Consider the following 20,163-nt stretch of genomic DNA (forward strand, 5'->3'; position numbering starts at 1 on the left):
ACACACACACACACACACACACACACACACACACACACACACACACAGAGATAGATCTATCTATCTATCTATCTATCTATCTATCTATCTATCTATCTATCTATCTATGATTCCACTTATCCATCCATCCATCCATCCATCCATCTATCTATCCATCCGTCTGTCCATCCATCCATCCATCCATCCATCCATCCATCCATCCATCCGTCTGTCCATCCATCAATCCATCCGTCCGTCCATCCATCCATCCATCCACCCACCCATCCATCTATATCAATGTTTTCAGATAACTCTGAAGCTTTCCTGTGATTTTGTACTATGGTCTGTTGTCCTTAACCCCTTTAGAGATACTGCTGGATTCTACTCTATCCTGAGCTGCTGATGCCGTATCACAGACTTTCCTCAGGGCTTCCTCCTTGTCAGAGGCAGCCTCATCCAGTCTCAAGGTAATAAGTGTCACTTCCAACATGGTGACCCCCACGCTTCCCTTTCTCTCTGGTGTTTCCACTGGAGATTATTGCATTGCTAATTTCCCAAGTAAGTTTCATCATTTCTCATTGGGGTGACTATGATCCCACCCAGTTTCTCTTTCGAATTAACTTGTGGCGTTTGACCTTGACTTGGGTTCACATGGGGGAGGTTTTCAAAATGGCTGCTATTCCTTTATGCAGCCCAGGTTGGACGCTATGGCTCTGATTACTCAAACCAAGCTTGTTTTCTTGGGATTTGGAGTGCTGATGCAAGCTGCTTTCTATTTATTATCAAAGTGGGCATTTTGTTTTGCCCTCCATTAGGCTGCAAAGGTATGAAAAATATACAAATATTTTTGCTCAGCCACAGAGGAGTCTGAAGAACAGCACATAATTTATTTCCATTAAGTATGCCTCAGCTGGAAATGAAGCCAGCTCATCTCCTGGAAAACAGTTCAGAAACCCTCCACCTGGGATGTTGAAAGTATCATCATGTGATTAACATCCCTGTAACATTTTTATTCTTTTAGCCCAAATCAGTAACTAATAATATGAGTGTAGTTATTGTGAATTGGATATGGTATATTTCACTTTTTTTTATTTGTAATGTAATTTGGAATAGAAAAAAAAACCACCATGAATATGGGGGATTAATATCTACTGAATATAATTTAATGTATTTTCCAAGCTCTGGTCTCCCATTATTTCTTCTGGGGAAAAAAAGTGTAACATACTTATTATTTTTTTGGTGTTAAATGGGTACATAAATTCAGGTCACAAGAATGCAGTAATGAAACTGTCAGAATTGTCACCCATATAGTCCCCGTAGGATCAAAACAGAAGCCAGGAGTAGGCAGTTTACCTCTTACAACAACCTGGGGTGGAACCTGGGAGCCACTGGGTGGAGAAAGAAAAGGAAATACTTAAAATGAGGAGATCTGAGGAGATCTGCAAGTCACTGAGAACCTAAAAGGGGAACTAGATGTGCAGAAACTACAGACTCTCAGGGTCTGCAAGTCACCGAGAACTTAAGTTACAGAGTTTACTACAGCCATGGAGGCAATACATTATAAAGATAAACTGGCTCACTACAGTCCCCTGGCAGGTAGTGACCTCTTCTCTCGGTGGGCTACATATAAAGGTCCCCGCAGGTTATGATGAAACCAAGAAAAACCATATGCCACTTTTTATTTGAGGATCTTGGGGATTACAAGACCTAAATCCTTTGAGTCTCTAAGCTAATTTCCCTCTCCCTCCACCCCCACCCCTGCTAAGGTTTAATATATGGGACAGAAATTTAGCAACTTAAAGCAAGTTTTCGGTTCTTACATTAGAGCTGAAAACAAACTGGGAAAGAAGGAAACAGTACAAAGGCTGTCACTGTGTCTGTCGGATCTCCTGAAGGGAGAAGAATCACTCCAGTGGTGAGGCAAGGGGAAGGGGGAGCCACAGCTTCTGGGAGCTTTAGTCTGATGGTAAGAACCTCTTGCATTTAATCTCTCTGTTCTAAACTTGCTCTCTTCTTGAAAGCAGTTTCAGAATTTACATGGGATTCACAGTGATGTTTATTCATATTAGTCAAAAAGTGGGAGTAGCCCAGATCCGGACAGACAGATGGACAGACAGATGAATGGAGAAGCACCATGTGATATAGACAGGCAAAGGAACATTATACAGCCATAAAGAGGAAGGTCGTTCCATGGATGAGCCCTGCAGACACTACTCTAAGCAAAGCAAGCCATACAGCTTATGCCACTTGGATGAGACAACGATATTAGGCCAGTTCACAAAGCAGAGGGCAAGGGCCTCAGGGAAGCAGCTGCTGTCTGATGGCTACAAAGTTTCTGTTTGGGAGCAAGAGAATGTTCTAGAAATCAACGCAAGGATGGATTTGCAGTACTGTGGATATACTTAACTTTTATCCCACACCCAAAGATGGTCAATTTCATGTCTGTACTTCACCAGAAAAGAAAAATAACTGGGGATGGAGAAGATGGCTCAGTTGGTAAGAACGCTGGCTGCTCTTCCAGAGGACCTGGGTTCAATTCCCAGCACCCACATTACAGCTCCCAACATTCTGTTCACTCCAGTTCCAGGGGATCTGACACCTCACACAGGCCTATAAGATACTAATGCACATAAAAATATAATAAATCATTTAAAAGCTTTAAAAATAAAGAAAAAAGGAAAGAACAGGAGAGCCCATAAGGTGTAAATGCAAGGTTTAGAAGTGAACAGCAATCGGGGATAAAAACATTCGAGATAAAAGAGAGACTCCAAAAACGACGACAAATTAGATCATGCAATGCAAATGTATGACGCACTACAGTACACATAGATCAGAAAGAAAAGAGTCACTGTTGGCGTTCTGCAGTAGCTGCAAATTCATCTGCGCCAAGGCCTCAGCCCTACAATGGATGCCTAGATGTCTCCTGGTGGGCTGCACAGAAGGCTTGTGTGGATAGCCCACAGGAGCTCAGCTCCGCTACGAACAGCCCACCTACTCTCCCGAGTACAGTTAGCACGGCTGAATCTGTGGCTGCTGCCAACACACCGATTAACATGTGCTTCTGGTTTGGCAATTCATGGTCCTTCAGCCATGCTGGACATAAAGATGGATCTTTTATTCTCTGCACGGGAAGCGTCAGGAAAATCAGCTCTTCGTTTGTATTTCTTCTAAGCTGGGTTTTGTTCCTATAATCGGAGACCTCATGCGGTTAGGTAAAGCGGCTCGAGCCCAATCTTGGTCATGCGTGCAAAGCTCCCAAGGTGAGCTTATGTTCCCTTCCTAGCACTTCAGGGCTCTCAACTCAGCCTCTCAGCATCACAGTACCACAGGGTGACAGACAGCTCTACGAACATTCATGCAAAAGATGCCACAAAGCTTTGAGCAAGTTGAGGAAAAGTCCAAATGGCCAGTGTCCCCTCATACTGGTTCTTCAGGGGCACACTTTGCTAAAATGGTCATCTGCCAGGATTCAAATATGAAACCACAAGACAGAAATTTCTCCTTAGGCATGAAGGCATGAAAAGGAAACTTCCGGTGGCCACACACCACACACAGGAAGGAACTCTAAAAGCAGCGAGCATGTATGTCTGTGTTCCAGAACCCATTACCAGTCTTCTCAAGGCACCTTTGGGGAATGTTTTTGTGCACTGTGCGTTCAAATGCCGATTTCTGGACCCAGAAGGCTGGTTGCAGTCCAGACTTTGTTGCGACTCAGTATTTTGTGAAACATTGTTCTTCATTACCTCCTGATTGGTCAAACAAAGAACAGAGTAGCCTACAGCTGGGCAGGAGAGCAATGGGTGGGACTTTCATGCCAGAGAGATGGGGCTCAGGTGGCATCCGGAGAGTTGACAATGAAGGAGGTGCTTCAAGCAAGACAAAGATGTCGGGTAACGGGCCATGTGCCTGGGAAGTGGTCTAAGGCCAGCACCATTGGGTTAGAATAGCTCAGAATCTGCCCAGCTATGGTTCTAGAAGCTTATTGATGAATATAAAGGTCTCTGTGTCATTATTGGGGGGCAAGGGGTGGACACAGTAAAGCCCGTACTTTTATATGGTACGCTTAGTGGTATGCTACTATCCAAAGCAAGGCGTGGATCAGTTAGTTGTGTGTGTGTGTGAGTGAAAGGGAAAGAGAAAGCAGAGGTGTGTGCTAATACAGTTCGGAGGATCTCAGCCTCACCCAAGTCACTCAGCTTTCCCAGGTAAGAGCTAAACACACCTCTGTGACCAGCTGTGAATTCCCGTGAGCAAATCCCTTGCTTTCTCCTGTTAAACAGCAGCACTTAAAATAAGCTGCAGTTTTTTTTTTTTTTTTTTTTTTTGTGTTTTCGAGACAGGGTTTCTCTGTGTAGCCCTGGCAGCCCTGGGACTCACTCTATAGACCAGGCTGGCCTCGAACTCAGAAATCTGCCTGTCTCTGCCTCCCAAGTGCTGGGATTAAAGGCGTGCGCCACCACCGCCCGGCCCTAGCAATTCTTATAAGCTACAAGTAATACATAATCCCTGATCTGCTGCCCTATCTGAGTACAGGAGAGAAACCGAGTCTTCATTAGTGGACTGAAGTCAGGAACCCCTGTGGTTGAATTAGGGAAGGCTGGAAGAAGCTAAGGAGGAGGGCGAGCCCAAAGGAAGACCAGCAGTCTCAACTAACCTGGACACCCCGAGATCTCTCAGATACTGAGCCACCAACCAGGCAGCATACACCAGCTGGTATGAGGCCCCCTGACACATATACAGCAGAGGACTGCCTTGTCTGGCCTTAGTGAGAGAAGATGCGCCTAACCCTTGAGAGACTTGAGGCCCCAGGGAGAAGGGAGGCCTGGCAGGGTGTGGGAGAGTGGGGACATCCTCTTGGAGATGGGGGAGGAGGGATGGGATGAAGAACAGTCAGAGAGCAAACCGGGAGGGGGATAACGACTGAACTGTAAAAAAAAAAAAAGATTAAAGATAATAATAAAAGAAAGTCTTAGAAAGCTTTACTATCAGATAGTCGGCATTTTCAGTGATCAAGGAAATCCTAAGAACGCAATTCTATGACATCAAATAGAAGGTGGAACCAGAGAGCAAGCTACAGTGTATGTCAGAAAAGGCACACAATTTATAAGAGCCATAACACACAGTGTCTGGGAGAGTTCAAAGCCATGGGGCTGGAAGAATGGCTCGTTGGGTAAGCGGACTTAGTGCTATTGCAGAGGACCTGTGTTCAGGTCTCAGGTGGCTTGCTCTGGCTTCTGTGGCACCTGTACTCACACAGAACCACAGACACAGGTGACACACACACACACACACACACACAAAGTGTTCAAAGGCTTTCCCCCATGAATCAATAGACACACACACAAAGAGACACAACAGTGTATGTTGTATGCTCCTAACTTTCCAGAGACAATACAAATGTGTAAAAGTAGGATTTTTTACATAAAACAGAAGCCAGTGTATGGCCAGTAAAAACCATATTAAAAGTGTAAACTCACGAAAGTTGCTGCTGCGATATAATCTAAGTTACAACATTACTAAGCTAAATCCACATATCATATAACTTAACTACTAAATGATAAACTTAATGAACTTTATATGCCAGTGTCACCCACCACCTCCATCAATTTTAGAAGAGCTCTGCCATTTCAAAAAGAAACTTCATATTGAACAGCTGCCATGTGGTGTAATGAGTTTCTACTGAAAGCGTGTGGGAATGGTATATCCATACAACGGGTTATTGTTTTCCAATAAGACAGGATGAACACCTGATCATGATACATGCTAAGTGAAAGCTCCAGTTACAACCGTCACAGGTTATATGAAATATATATGTGAAATGTGCAGAAAAGGCAAAGCTAGAGAGACAGACAGCACGTTAGTGGTTGCCAGGGTTCTGGGGCGGTCCTGGCTACGCTTGAATAGAAAGTTATTGCTAGAGTTTGCTAAATTTTTTTTTCCTGGGATAACAAAAATGTCCTAAAATCAATCATGATGGTGGTTGTACAGTCCCGTGAGTAGATTAAAACCTTGTGCTCTGTGCTCTTCCATAGATGACCCCATACACTGTGAGAACCGCTACCTAAAGCTGCGTTTGGAAGTCTGTAGTACATAGATCAGAAGTATCATGTATAGAGGTGGAGAAGGCCCTGAACGAGTTACCATTCTTTTTGTGTGGAGGACTGACGGATGTTCTTAGTGTGTTTATCATTTCCAACAGTGACCACAGATTAATCACATAAGAAAAGCTAGCTGTAAGAAGCATGGACTGGCTACTTGAGGGTTCTGAGGAATCGCTGACTTTAGGGTATAACAGTGACGTCAGGGTTATCTCATATGTTACCATACGGTCATGTTAATCACACATGACATGTTTCTCAGTGGTGTCCATGACACTCTGGACAATGGGGTCATGAGGGACGGTATTTTGTTCAATATGCTTCTAAGCATTTTCCACCGCTTTGAAATGACCCACCTACTGTGTAGTGATAAGAACTTTGAGAGAAAAAAGTCAATTCCTAAGCTCCTACTGCCAGGGTCACACAGACACGTGATATTATGTCACACGGAAAACAGCTGGGGCCAGTGGAGCTGGCCCAACCGAGCAACGGGAATTGTTAAAGCTGGGCCATTAATTATAGGGAGGTCCCTGGGTTACTGTCTCCTGTAGATATCATAAGAGACATCACAAGCTGTCAGGACAGAATAGCGCCTCTGAGGTTTCAAAGCACTGTGTGCACACAAATGCACAAATACCCAGAAGGAACAAATCGCTGCTTCTCTTGGGTGGTGGCTTACAGGGGACAGTATTTTGTCCTGTATGTCTTTTGTGTACTTTCAGTTATTTCTGTGATGGAAAAAAATCTGCTATAAAATTGTTTTCTCATGTCCAAGAAGTCACCTAAATAATAATAATATGTTATATAACATGAAGTGCAAACATTTGATATAGACCCATGACTAGGCTAGGAAAAAAAAATCTATGCCTTACTTGAATGATTGCTAGGCTATCTACCCCAGGAATCAAGAGCCACTAAGCATGGCTCTGCTGCAAGCTGCCCAGACTGTGGGTGTGACCTGGAACACTCACAATGTCATTCAGAAAGTAGCCAGCATAACAAAACAAAACAAAACAAAACAAAACAAAACAAAACAAAACAAAAAAAAACCCGCAAAAACTGAAAACAATGCTTGTGTGAGAAACTGAGAAACTATGAAGCTCACCGTTTCTAGTGTACAGTTAACTTGATTTCATCAGGTACTCATCCGGGTAAATCATTTTCTTAAAAGAGATTTCTGGTAAGTTGCAGGGTGGACCGTGTACATCAACCATGGAGAAGGCTGTTACAAACCCCCCTTTACTACATACATCTAAAGCTTCCCAAGAATGAGGCTCTTCAGAGGCACAGGGGTAGGGTAGAAACTTGTATACACACAGGCAAGACGTGCGTCTTGGAGTGGGGATGTAGGTCAGTAGGGCAGTCGTAGGAGGTCCTGGGTTTGAACCTTAGCACTGGAACACACAAAGAACCCACCAAGACCAGGGTGATGGGTAGAAAGCAACCCGAAGACCTAGAGTGGATCCCTGGATTCCACAGTGAAGGAGATAACTGACTCCAGAAGGCTGTCCTCTGAGCTCTACATGCACATCATGGCATGTGTGTCCCACGTCACACACACACACACACACACACACACAGAAATGTACATACACATACATACAGAAACACATACAGGCACACACACACACAGACATATACCCAGACACAGAAACATAGACACACATAAACATACAGGCACATAAAGACACACAGACACACAGGCACACACACAAAGACATATGCACAGATACAGATACATAGACACATACACAAGAACACACAGACACACACAAAGACATATGCACAGACACAAACACACATAGACACATATACAAATATATAGAAACACACAGACATACAGACATACAAACATACACACATAGAAACAGACACACAGACACACACAAACACACAGATATACACACAAGCACACAAAGACACACACACACAGACACACATGTAGACAAAGACAGACACACATAACAGACACATAGACATTCACACAAACACACACACATAAAACTACACAGACACAAACACACAGGCACACACATACACAGAGGTACACAAAGACACACACAGATACACACACAGCCCTACATACATACAGACACACAAACACACACATAGATACACAGAAACACAGGCAAAAACAGACACCGATACATTCACACACAGAGAGTAAACAAAAACACTTCTGTGCACTTTATTTTCTCCTTCATAGTCTATTTTGCTAACCCTGATTTTGTGAAAGACCTTGGCCGATTGTCTCGGGAACGTCACACTGGAACCAGTATAATGTTGCGGAGGCGGCAACTTTATTTGTAAGTGCGTCTGAGGCAATGACGCCGGAGAAACACATTTGGCGAGCAGCTAGACGGGAAAATGGTTGCACCGGGTCCTGACACATGAGACTTGAGTTTTCCTTAGGCACAGCTGTCCCAGAAGCGACTAGAGCTAGTGACATTGACAGAGGCTTACTTTGTCCAAGTATGATGCCAGATTCATCACACAAACCCTATGGAGGTCAAGAAACTATTTGTTAAGGTACTAGTTTCTGCCCAAGTTTACAAAGCTTGCAGAGGCTGGGTTTGTTCCTAAATCTTGCTGACCCAGTGACCTCTGTTCCTAATACCAATCATGGAATGCCACTTCTCACCCATGAATGTATACAGTGGCTCAGTAAGGCTAGCTGCTAATGCCGCTCCATGGTCTTGGCCCAACGGTTACATTTCAGTTGTATGTCCTTAGGAAACCACGAGGGACTTAGGGTTCCAGACTAAGCCTTTCTGTTATTCGGGAAGAGAATGCTTCAACTGAGAAATTGTCCATACTAAACAGGCCTGTAGGAAGGCCTGTGGGTCACTTTATCAATTAATAATTGATGTGGGAGGACCCCAGCTCACTGGGGGTTTGGGGCTACCCCTGAGCAGCTGGTCCCTGATGTAGTAAGAAAGCAGGCTGGGCAAGCCAGGGAGACAAGCCAGTAAGTGTTGTTCCTCACAGGTCTCATCTTGAGTCCTGTCTTCAGGTTTCTGCCCTGCTTGTATTCCCTGCAACGTGGAAGTATTAAGATGAAATTAACTCTTCTCTCTCCACGTTGCTCATGGTCACGGTGTTTTATCCTAGCCATAGACACCCTAACACAGACACATACAGTAGCCTATCAGTAAAAGAGAGGTGACCAATTCCATGTGGGGAGGTAGGGAAGATGGCTGGAATTCTTGGAAAAAATGCCAGGTTGGCGGTGCCCTCAGAGCAGATGACAAATGGTTACCAAGGATAACCATTATGGATAACCATAGCAGGGGAAACGGCCTGGCTGGGCGAAGGTGTGGAGATGGGGACAGGCCTGGTACATGTGCTGTTTGGTGTGTTAGCCTGCGGATTCCAACAGCTGCAGGTAGGCAGGTGGACGGGGCACAGTAGGAGGAGTAATTCAGCTCTCAGAAGCTAGGATGGAGGACCAGTTCCCATGTATGGCTTGGCCTTATCAAGAAGTATGCTTTTATGTGGGACATACTGGAATAGGGTTTCAGCATGAGAGAGAGCCGGGGACTGGATTCACCTGGTTGAATCTGAGCAGGCATTAGAACAGAGGTCAAGTCAGAGGACTGGTTAATCTGGCTGGTGGTGGGGACTTGGGGGAGGGACTAGGGGAGGTGTCATCATTGAGTGAAATGTGCTTCTTATAAAAACTTGTATGGTTGAGGTCAGCCGGTTTCCTACCTGGGAAAACAGGCTTAATAAAATAACTGCATTTATAGACTCATGAAACCTGACTGTGCTTAGTAACTAACGCACGCTGTCCTGATTTTCAACGTCCTCTGTGAAGTGTCCAAATTCCCGCTGAAGTTAAAAAGAGAAAAAATACCAGTGCTTTGCTGATGACCGTCAGCTCTGTAATATACCACACACAGTCTGCCTATTGGTTTGGGATCCCCGCTGACAGGTAAGTATCACTTGGCATTCTTGTACCATAAAAATGGTCTTTTATCTCATTTTACCTTGTTCCTTGAAGGAATATTCAACGATAATCTCAATTGAGAAAATGAAGAATGGAAAAACGGCTTACATTCCCAAGCTTCATGGTTTTCTGTTTTGTTTTGTTTGTTTTTTTCCCCATAGTCAGCTCCCAGAGCTATGAAAACTTAGGGTGTTCAGAGGCAATGTCTGCTCAGCCCAGGGTGAGGCCACAGTAAGGGAGGGTGACTCATGCTGGACTCAGTAAACAAATGGCCTCAGACCTTGGTGGTGCCGGAGTAAATGCAGGGTTGGTGACCGAGGACAACTGCCTTTCCAGGAAGTTGGTTAAGAAAAGAATCCTGTTGAGCAAAGACTTGAGAGAATAGGAAGAGGAAAGCCCACTTACTGATGCACGAAATCAGGTCATTAAACCTTTCCTTAGGAAAGAGGGGGTTTTCCAGCCCGCGGAAGTATAGCTTCAGAACGCCCGCCACGGAGTTAATATCGTGGTTGCTCTGGTCATCGGCCAGAGGGTTCTCACCTGAAAAAGAAAATTTGTTATATGTACAGTATGGTTATTTTTCTCTCAACACATGCATCTGCACACACACACACACACACTCTCACACACACACACACACTCTCACACACATGCACACACATACACTCACACACACACAGGCACACATACACACACAAGAATACACACATACACTCTCACACATACACAGTCACACACACACACATTCTCTCTCTCTCTCTCTCTCTCTCTCTCTCTCTCTCACACACACACACACACACACACACAGAGGAACACATGAGTCTTAATTACGTTCTCCAAAAGATTATATAGTACTAAAATGGAAATAATTGGTTTAGATATCTTACCCCATGATTAACCTAAAAATAGTTGGCTAAAATAAAGCTTAAAAAGTTCTTATGCTACCAAATACTCCCTAACGACTTGCCCAAATCTCAAAATAAAACATTGTGGGGTTTATAACTTTATCCAGCTTTTTATTTTTAACGCTAAAATCAGTAAGCTTAGGTTGACACGAACTCAAAAGACTACAGTCAGGGTTTCTTATTCATCTGGCAGAAAGATGCTATTGTGGTTGGTCTGACTATACAACCCAAGTCAGCAAAATTTACCAGAAATACACAATGGTGATTGTGAACACCTGCACTAAATAAGCAGGTGTTTTCCAGGGTGGCACGGTGGGGTTATAGCGTATGTGGAAGCTACTTTCAACAGGGGGATCAAGGCAGGGGATTTGAAACTGTACAGTTTGTGTGAAAAGTGAATTTTTTTTTTTTAAAAAAGCGGTCACAAGCAAAATTATCGTTTCCTTTACGACAAATGGATGTATGACATGAGTTGTCCAGCTGCTTACCACACCTTCTTGGGAATGGATGTGAACTGGGCTCCTTCTGGAACACAGCATGGCACAGAGGCCTACAGCAAACTCCACTGTGCATCTGCAGGCCCAGTCTCCCTTCCCACAGTTCTCAGAGTAGCCATTACCCTTGAGCTAACATTTGCCTGTGGGGAAGTTATTCTCAGGGGCCCTTGTTTCCTTTTCCTGTCTTCTAGGTCAGGGACTTGCTGAACCTGAGCTCAGAGATGCAATTGTACCATCATCATCACCACCACCACCACCACCACCACCATCCTTATTTATTCATTTTTCCCTTTGAAGTATTCAACTTTACCCTTTGAACTTCAAAGGGCTCTATGGCAACTCGAGTCCAAGGAAAGGATGGGGGGGGGGAGGAGGAGGGAGTGGGAGGGGGAGGAGGAGGGAGGGAGGGAGGGAGGGAGGGAGAGAGAGAGAGAGAGAGAGAGAGAGAGAGAGAGAGAGAGAGAGAGAGCGCTCCGTGCAGTCTCAATGCATGTTTGTGCTGGCTGTCAAGCAGAAGGAAGGCACAGATGGGTCCCAACGTGGATACAATGTAGACCACGATAACCCGGGGGCACTAATAGTCAATGGCGTCATGGAAGGGTCAGATATTTTCACAGATCACATCTGAACGGTTTAACAACCCTGCAGTTTGGCAGATGAGGACACCTGTCAAATTATGACTAGGGACCCTTGGCTGAATCCCATCACCGATAATAAAAGAGTCCGATGCCACTCTGGGCTTCCTGACGCTAGATCCACTGGTATGTGGTTTTGCTCGTTAGAGTGTACTTTGTAACAGTATAGTAGAACTTGTATCTCCCAGAATCATGGACACAGGAGAGCTGTTATAGGCTGGGGTCAGTCTACCCCTTTCTAGAAACCTGTCAGGTACCTTGCCGTACATGTCATGGGTAGCCAGTGTGAGTCCTAAACTGGAGGATACAAATTCATAGGCCTCTGTACTTTGCACAGAATTCAAAACAACTCATGCCCTGACTCCCATGAGGCCCGTGCAAGACAGAGGTTTGGGGTCTGGGCGGAGTGCACCAGGCGGAAGACAGAAGAAGGTGATTTTTCAACATGTTTTGCTTGTGGGGAGAGACATACAGTTACCTCTCTCAAAAGAATTCTTGATATCGTTCACTTCCACCTGGGAACCAGACACTCTGAAAATCCCCTGATGCTGAAGGCCTACGGGCAACAGAACATAGAGCGTGAGCAACCCGCCTTGCATACTACAGATCTGTTTTTTTTTTTTATCCAAGCAAAAAGACACCCCCCCCCCCAAACCCCACTGCTTGCATTTAAATAAGGATTCTATGGTGATGAGTGCTTACCATAGAGGTTAATGAATCGGATGCAGCTTTCCACAATGAGAGGGATAACCTGGCCCGATTCCTGGGGAGAGAGATGGAAACCAGAGAAGGCTGGGTCACAAGAAGAAAACACCTCCATAAAGAGTTAACAGCATCAAAAAGAGTGGGAAATGTTATACATCTAAACGAAGGTGTATTTTAGTTCTGAAGCAAGCTAAATTAAATACATTTACCCTGAGAAGGCTCCAGGCTGGCTTGCTAAGCCTAGAGACGTGAAGAGGCTAATTCCTATTGGGACTTGTGGCTACAATTCCCGCAGCCAGGAGGCTAGTAGAATGGATACATTGTAGCACCTCTGCCTTGGACAAGAGCAACAAAACCCAAACCTAACTTACTTGTTTTCCTTTAGCTAAAACTAAAACCTAACTTCTTGTTTTCCTTTAACTTATGCGCTGAAACCAGTAACTCACTTTGAGAGGTTATCTCTCAAGGCGATGGGTGTGAAGCGAGTTTCAGTAGCATCTTCTACCTGGTTAGCTATTGATTCTTAGTATGCTCCCTGAGATTCCGCCACCTAGATGGTGGTAGTCCCAAACTGTCTCCTGGGTAATAAAAGTGCATTATGTATTTACTTAGTCTGCATCAGAACTTACTTCTCCTTATAAAACTTAGCCCGTCTTTAAGATGAAGACGAGGAAGACTGCTCTGGCCTTCTTGGTCTACACCTTGCAAAAATGCTCACCACCCTTTACAAAAAAAATAAAACAAAACAAAAACACTGGAGGTGCTTTGGAAACCATGGGTGTAGAATGACTCATGAGATGGAGAGGCCTCAGAGACCAGTTAAACATGGACTGATGGCATGCACCATGAGTTAAAAAAGAATTACTGGGGATGGTGTTGATTGACATGTACTTTTAAGACTGATCTTTTAGGAATTAGATTTTTCCAGGAAACACGCAACTTGAAAGGGGATTAGCTGGCATCGAGCACACACCCTTGAGGAATTTTATCCCGAAATGTTAAGAACTTGATCTTAACATGGTAGGACAATTAGGGACTCGTTAACTTTTCCAGTCCAGATGGGAAGGAAGGAGTGGGAATGATGTATCTCCATAGATGTCTTCACTGTCTCCTGAGCGGGCAGTGGACTTCTTAAGATAGAGGTTTATTTTTCAAGCTTTACGGCAATCAGTGTATAAACCGCTTAATGTTTCAATTACTTCTGGAGGTTGTATTAGGTTTCTCTAATTAGTTAATTTGTTTTAGGGACATACATTGTATTAATTCCTTAAAGAGGAGCCTTAAAAAAAAAACAACCCTAAAATGTATTTTAGTGAAGGCTAGTTGGCGCATGACCAGTGGTATAATTACACCAAAAGTTTACTGAACACTCAAAGGGATCTCTTTCTGTAAGACACAAGCATGGTTTAATGGAAGTAACGTTTTATAAACAATTTATGTCACAGTGTAATTTAAAAGAGCAACAAATACTTGAGTGTGAGCGATGAAAGTGGAGAGTTAGTTTACATCTCTGCTGGACTGAGCATAAAGACGGAGAATGAGAGAGCAGAAGAAAACTGTTTGCATTCAGAAAGTTCTGAACAGAGCATTACATTTTCATGGTATTAAATTAAACATTCTCCTCTTGACATTCACTTAGTTGGCTGCTAATCTATTAAAAAGATTAGCACTCCATTTAGATACAGTACGTTTTGTAGTAAAAATGTAACGAGCATTTTAATTTAAATTCATGGATGCCAGATGTTGGGGTAGAAAATATTTTATAAGGAGTGAAAATTATGGGCTGTCTTCCAGCCACCACCATTCCAACATCTCTCTGTGTCTCTGTTTCCCTATGGGAAGGTGGTTTTGCTCTTGCTATTTTGTGGTGCAATTTGCAAGAGCTCAGAAGCACATTTCAGAGATGCAGAGAGAGAGAGAGAGAGAGAGAGAGACGTCTGTATCCCTGGGTTCTGGGCTACCAAAGCCTCTTCAGTGTTCCATCTGTATGGCTAGCATAACAGATTTTCCACAATAACTACCTTAGTCTTCCTTTAGTTAGTCAATTTGCTTGACTTTCACTGTTAGCTTTTAGTGAAGAGGGTTTTTTTTGTTTTTTTTCGAGACAGGATTTCGCTGTATAGCCTTGGCTATCCTGGAACTCACTCTGTAGACCAGGCTGGCCTCAAACTCAGAAATCCACCTGCCTCTGCCTCCCAAGTGCTGGGATTAAAGGCGTGTGCCACCACCACCCGGCGTTAAGAGTTTTCAAAATCTCATAAGTGCATCGTCTTAGGCAACTGTTCCCACACCATACCAGCAAAGGGAAGGAGACAGTCCATCTGCCTCTGGCTTTCCTGCCTTCTCCCTCCCTGCCAGGCCCTCAGTGGCCCATCTCTCTGCCTTCATTATCTCCCTCATTCTGTCTAACTAGCTCCTGCCTAGCTGTGGGCTGGGACACTAGATAGTCAAGTCAAATTTGACAATAATGTTATATTAGAGTCAATAGGGGCTTAAGGCTCCAGGCAATGGCTTTGTGATTGCTGTCTAGGTTGTCCAGTGTCTTTTCATTTAATGTCGGGGTTAGGGCCTCTTTTAAGCCTCCTGGAGGCTTCTAATTTCTCTTCTGTATGCATATATACATGAATGTATTCAAGGGTCATGTACGTGGCACACACGCACACACATGGTAATGTGAGCCTTCTGACCATTAGTTCACGGGTTTAACGGATAGATCTATCTTTAAAGACGGTAATATATCTGTGATGTACAATCCATGGACCTCATAAAATATTTAAAATGTGTCTTTTCTACTATAGCCAGTCTTCAAAGCTACTGTAGGCCATCTCATGAAATGTTATCTCTAATGGGAAAGTCTCTTTTTCATGTGATTTACATCAGAATCCATAATTGCATATTAGATATGCATTTGGCGTCTAACACTGACTTTTCCTAACTCAGATCGGATACATTTGCCAAACGCAGCAGGTTAAAAACCTGATGTATCCCCTTTTATTGGTGAGAATCGTTATCTCTTCAATAAGTGTCCGATTCCCACAGGTTTTTTTTCTTCTTCAAGTAAAGCCTATTTATAAGCTGTCTAATTTCCAACTGCAAACATTTTTCTTTTCAAGAGCTTCAAAACTCTAGTGAAAGCCAAGCATGGGAGAGGTTGGCGGGCGATGGCAGCATGGAGAGACCCTCACTTCCGTTCCGCACGATACCTGATGTCTGGCGTGGGAGTTCCTTCGTCCCCGGCTAGAAGCATTATCAGAAATACAGGATGAGAAAGAAGACAGAGAGTAAACACGGCAGAGATACAAGATACAGACTTCAGGGCTGTACAAAATTTATCCAATATAATGAATTCCTTAAGTCATGAGAGTGTGGCTAAACACGGGTATACACCGTGTATCTCATCTTGTTTATCTTTTCTGTTTCCTATAATTGTTGGCTTGGAAACAGCAAAGAGTATTCTTTCTTTTGCCATAGGATAACATCCACGTTCATTTATTTTCTTCAGAAGGTTCTCAATCCCAATATTCTTCCCCCCTCTGACTTCAGGAAATATTATATTGATTTTTCTGGGGGAAGCAGAGAGCCCCAGGATAGACTCGGACATAATGACCTGCCTCCTTCACAGGAGGCTGAGGCCATTATAGTGAGAAGCATGGAGATCAGCCACCAGGTGGGGGCTGGTGCAGTACCTTGACGAATGTCTCCAAATCCCCATTAAACAACTTAGCATTATACTGGGAGCGGGGTCTGGACTTCCTGTGTTTCTGGGGCTTAGGGGGGACGTTTGGAGGCCTAAGGGAAGGGAACATAATTACTGAGCATGGCAGAAATCAGACAATGGATGAAACATCCTTAGATCATACCAAAATAACAAATCCAGGGGATCCTGGGTTCCTTCCCCACCCCCACCCAGGAGCAAACACCCCTACCCTTCTCCAATCCACTTCTATTTGTACATCAAGAGCACAGGAGTCGTTCGTTCAGACTATGGTGTTTCTACCTGCTGGAACTGGTATTTCTGTTTTTTATACCTTCTTTAAGAAAATGGTAAGCATCATGAATGGCTATTCTGAGCTATCTAGCGAAAAGTGGTAAAGCCAGGTCTCTGTTTGGTTTAGGAATTACACACCAAGGCGCAAATGTAAAAGGGCACCGAGAGATTTCCAGATGAGAAATTAAAAATATTTTTGGTTCAATCCCAATTCCTCGATGCAGGTAGCATCGCACCTGCTCAGTATTCCTTATGCAGTCATGGGATTTTATTTTGTGTACGTATTCTTATTAACAGATCACCTCTGAGGAAATTAGGGGTTGGTGTCAATATGGTTTCTTGCTGTGGGAGCGGGGACATACATGAGCTACTGTTCCTGTTGAATGCATGATGCCCTCATTCACATATCTCTAGGACAGTAGGTCACACCCTTTGTGTTGTTCTGAGCTTTCCTGCCTGTTTGCATTGGTGGATAAGCTGGTCTTTCAGGCATATACATAGCCAGTGTGTCGTGTCTGGAAAACCCTGCACCAATCAACTTGCAACATTATCAGAGTGAGGTGGCCTCTTCTCTTTTCCCTTAGAGAAGAGGAAGGACCAAGATAGACCAGACTTAGTTTCTGCATCTGTGCTGGTTAACCTCTGCTAAACAGACAGAAGGACTGTCTTGCCTAGAGACTGTGTAAGCTCTTCGTGAAGCTGGATTCTTTAGATGAATGACCTTTGAAGTTCAACGGACTCAAATTCACAAAGTCCAGTTTAAAAACAAAATCCCAAGAATTTATGGGAAACCCGGAAGGGCTGATTAGATATTAGCGCTGCAATCAGCATGTCTATGAGAGAACAAACCAGCGGATACAGCCTTTCGTGGCTACATTCTCAGAATCTCCCAGCAGGTGGTTTGTGACTAATGGGGTATAGAGCCAGCAGCACCCGAAGTCCTGTGGTGCCTGGGACTTAAAAGGAGCTTTTACAAATACACAGAAATGTGTGGAGACCTCTCCTAGGCAGCACGCCTTGTCCTTCCCCAGTTAATATTTCTGAACTATTTTTATACCCTAAATTCCACGCTGCGCACGAAGGAAGGGATGCGCCAGGTGTGAAGGACTTGGGCAACGAGCTGCCAAAAGTTTCGTCGGATTTACTTGATACCGTCAAGTTTTCATTATCGTATCCATGTTTTCTACCGCAGATTTTAGTATCAAGGGGCGACTGCCCGTGAAGAGACAGCGCTTCGTTATAGCACTCAAAGGCACGGGTGTGCTCTGGCACTCGGCCTCGGAGTGGGTGGGAACTGCGGACAGCTCAAAGGCTGGTCAGGAGATGAGGAGGGAGGAGAAGGTGAAAAGCGCTCTTTACTGTGGCTTTCGTGGGAAGGAACAGGAAGAGCGTGGAGAGCAACCACCGAATTGTAGAGTTTGGCTGACCTGAGTAGCTTCTGCAGCAAGGAAGAGGTTCTGGTTGTCTGGTACCTGGCGGTGGGGTGTCCAGGCACGCGGACATATAGCCCCACCCCCACCCCGTGAAAGACCCAATCAGAGCAGGCTCCGGATTAGCTAATCTGCATGTTGAAAGTTCTACTGGGAAGGCCGGTCTGGCTAACTGTCATAGATGGTCCCTCCAGGATGAACAAAGCCCCAGTGCATCAGAGCATCTGATATAGAAACCAGAAGGCCCCACTGTTAAAGACCTTCACCTGCTCCTTGTCTCAAACAGAACACAGCCGCAAACGCTCGAAATCTTGCTATAGTCAGCTCCTATGGTGTCTGGCTGGTGTGCCAATGACACCATAGAGAAACAAAAGTCGTCATAAACGTTCTCCAACTCAAATCAGAGTCTGCTTCCAAACATCCCAGCAAGAAGCTTTACAGTCCTTCTTGAGTGGGTGCAGGGGTGAGGGGTAGGAGGATCTGCCATAGGTGGTTTGTGTTAGAAGTTACATTTTAGAATCAGATACAAAAGTGGGTAGAGATCTAAGGTCCCCCAAATTTCAATATATCTAATTTTCAGGTAGCATAAAATGTAGCAGGAGCTGGAAGTAGGGGATTGTTACTACTTACTACGGCACTTGGTACACACATCTATTTCTTGCTAACTAAATTATCATGTCCAAAGTGGTGTCAATCTATTAAAAAAATAATGTATTTGGGATTAGATAAATTAAGCCTGCTCTCTAGGGTACAACTGCTTACCAAGGAGCTTTCTGACTCCATAGAAGACAACCTTAGTTATGCCAGAGCACTTGTCTGAGGACCCCAAGCATTTCAAGGTGCTAAGCTTCGTCATGCCCAGACTATCTGCTACAGTCGTTAACTGCTCTCGTTAAGAAGAAGAAGAAGAGAGTGAGGCAGACCACAGAGTATGATAAAGCATCTTCCTACCTGGTAGTCATATATTCAGCTCTATGACCTGCCAAAAAAAAGAAAACAGAATAAGTAAACCAGGCGGATTCAGGGGATTGGAGTCGATCATCCGTGATCATCTGTTACCTCAGGATGGCGAGTTAATAGTTCTAGATCTTGCGGTAGAGAAGATGTGATAACGAAATAATTCAAAGTTATTATTGTCACAAAACCTCAGTCTGAACTATAACAAATCCTACAGGGTAGAGAATTTCACATTGCATTTGGCAATTTGAGGCAGTTTTGTTTTTTAAAAACACAAGATAGCTGCTAGACCATCAAACTCCAACATGAAATACACGGAGAGCCTATCTAAAAGGTTCCTGCTAGTTATTTGCTGTTTTGATTGACAGGAAAGCAAATAGGGTGGGGTGAACTCAGTTTCCCTTTGACTAAGTTGATATTCTTTCTGTGGTATGAAACCAGGGCACTGGGAGAGAAGGGTGTTCCCTAATCTGTACTGACACAGACAATAACGTACAAGCACATTAAATGATACTACATTTTACCACCTTGTAAGCTAAGAGCCTTTCAGAGTTCTGCCATCGAAGCCACCAGCTGCTTCTCATGCACACATATGGCTTTCTTCTTCTTGTAAATAACAGGACTGAACTGTTCTAGAATGCTCACGGCCTGCATTCATTTCATGTTTGCAAGCGTCTGCAGTGGCTGTCTGCTCTTTATGCATTCAGGGGCAGAGGGGTAAGGGGTGGGTAGGTGGAACCATTCAGCCGAGGACACAGTCCTGAAGGAGTCTGAAGCTTCAGCTGGCTGAGAAAGGCCAGGTTGTAGCACAAACAGGTGAGCCCCGCCCATCACACGACACCGTGACTCAGACCCAGACGACAAGGCCCAGTGGACAACTAGCTGGTACTAGTTGTTTGAATACTGCTAGACCACAGCTGATCCTCCACTCAAAAATTCACTCTTGAATAAGAAGTAGCCACGAGATACCTGATATGTGTTGATTAAACAGGGGACAACAGATTTGTATCAGGGGACATC

General features: G+C 44.2%; 1 protein-coding gene across 3 annotated transcripts in view; it reads right to left on the minus strand.

The window, feature by feature from the left end:
* Nucleotides 1-20,163, minus strand: part of Srgap1 (SLIT-ROBO Rho GTPase activating protein 1) — a 266,805-nt gene that overhangs the window by 28,967 nt on the left and 217,675 nt on the right. For 2 of the 3 annotated variants that reach the window (XM_028759052.1, XM_028759051.1), the window contains exons 11-15: nucleotides 19,138-19,165; nucleotides 15,972-16,005; nucleotides 12,766-12,826; nucleotides 12,542-12,619; nucleotides 10,432-10,566 (exon numbers count right to left, since the gene is read on the minus strand). In XM_028759052.1, the coding sequence (XP_028614885.1) occupies nucleotides 10,432-10,566; nucleotides 12,542-12,619; nucleotides 12,766-12,826; nucleotides 15,972-16,005; nucleotides 19,138-19,165 (336 nt within the window). Of the gene's footprint in view, nucleotides 1-10,431; nucleotides 10,567-12,541; nucleotides 12,620-12,765; nucleotides 12,827-15,971; nucleotides 16,006-16,454; nucleotides 16,558-19,137; nucleotides 19,166-20,163 lie in introns of all 3 variants that reach the window. The other variant, XM_028759053.1, reaches the window with a different exon arrangement.

This window comes from Grammomys surdaster, unplaced genomic scaffold (assembly GCF_004785775.1).
Source record: "Grammomys surdaster isolate TR1022 unplaced genomic scaffold, NIH_TR_1.0 126271, whole genome shotgun sequence".
Classification (NCBI taxonomy): domain Eukaryota; kingdom Metazoa; phylum Chordata; class Mammalia; order Rodentia; family Muridae; genus Grammomys; species Grammomys surdaster.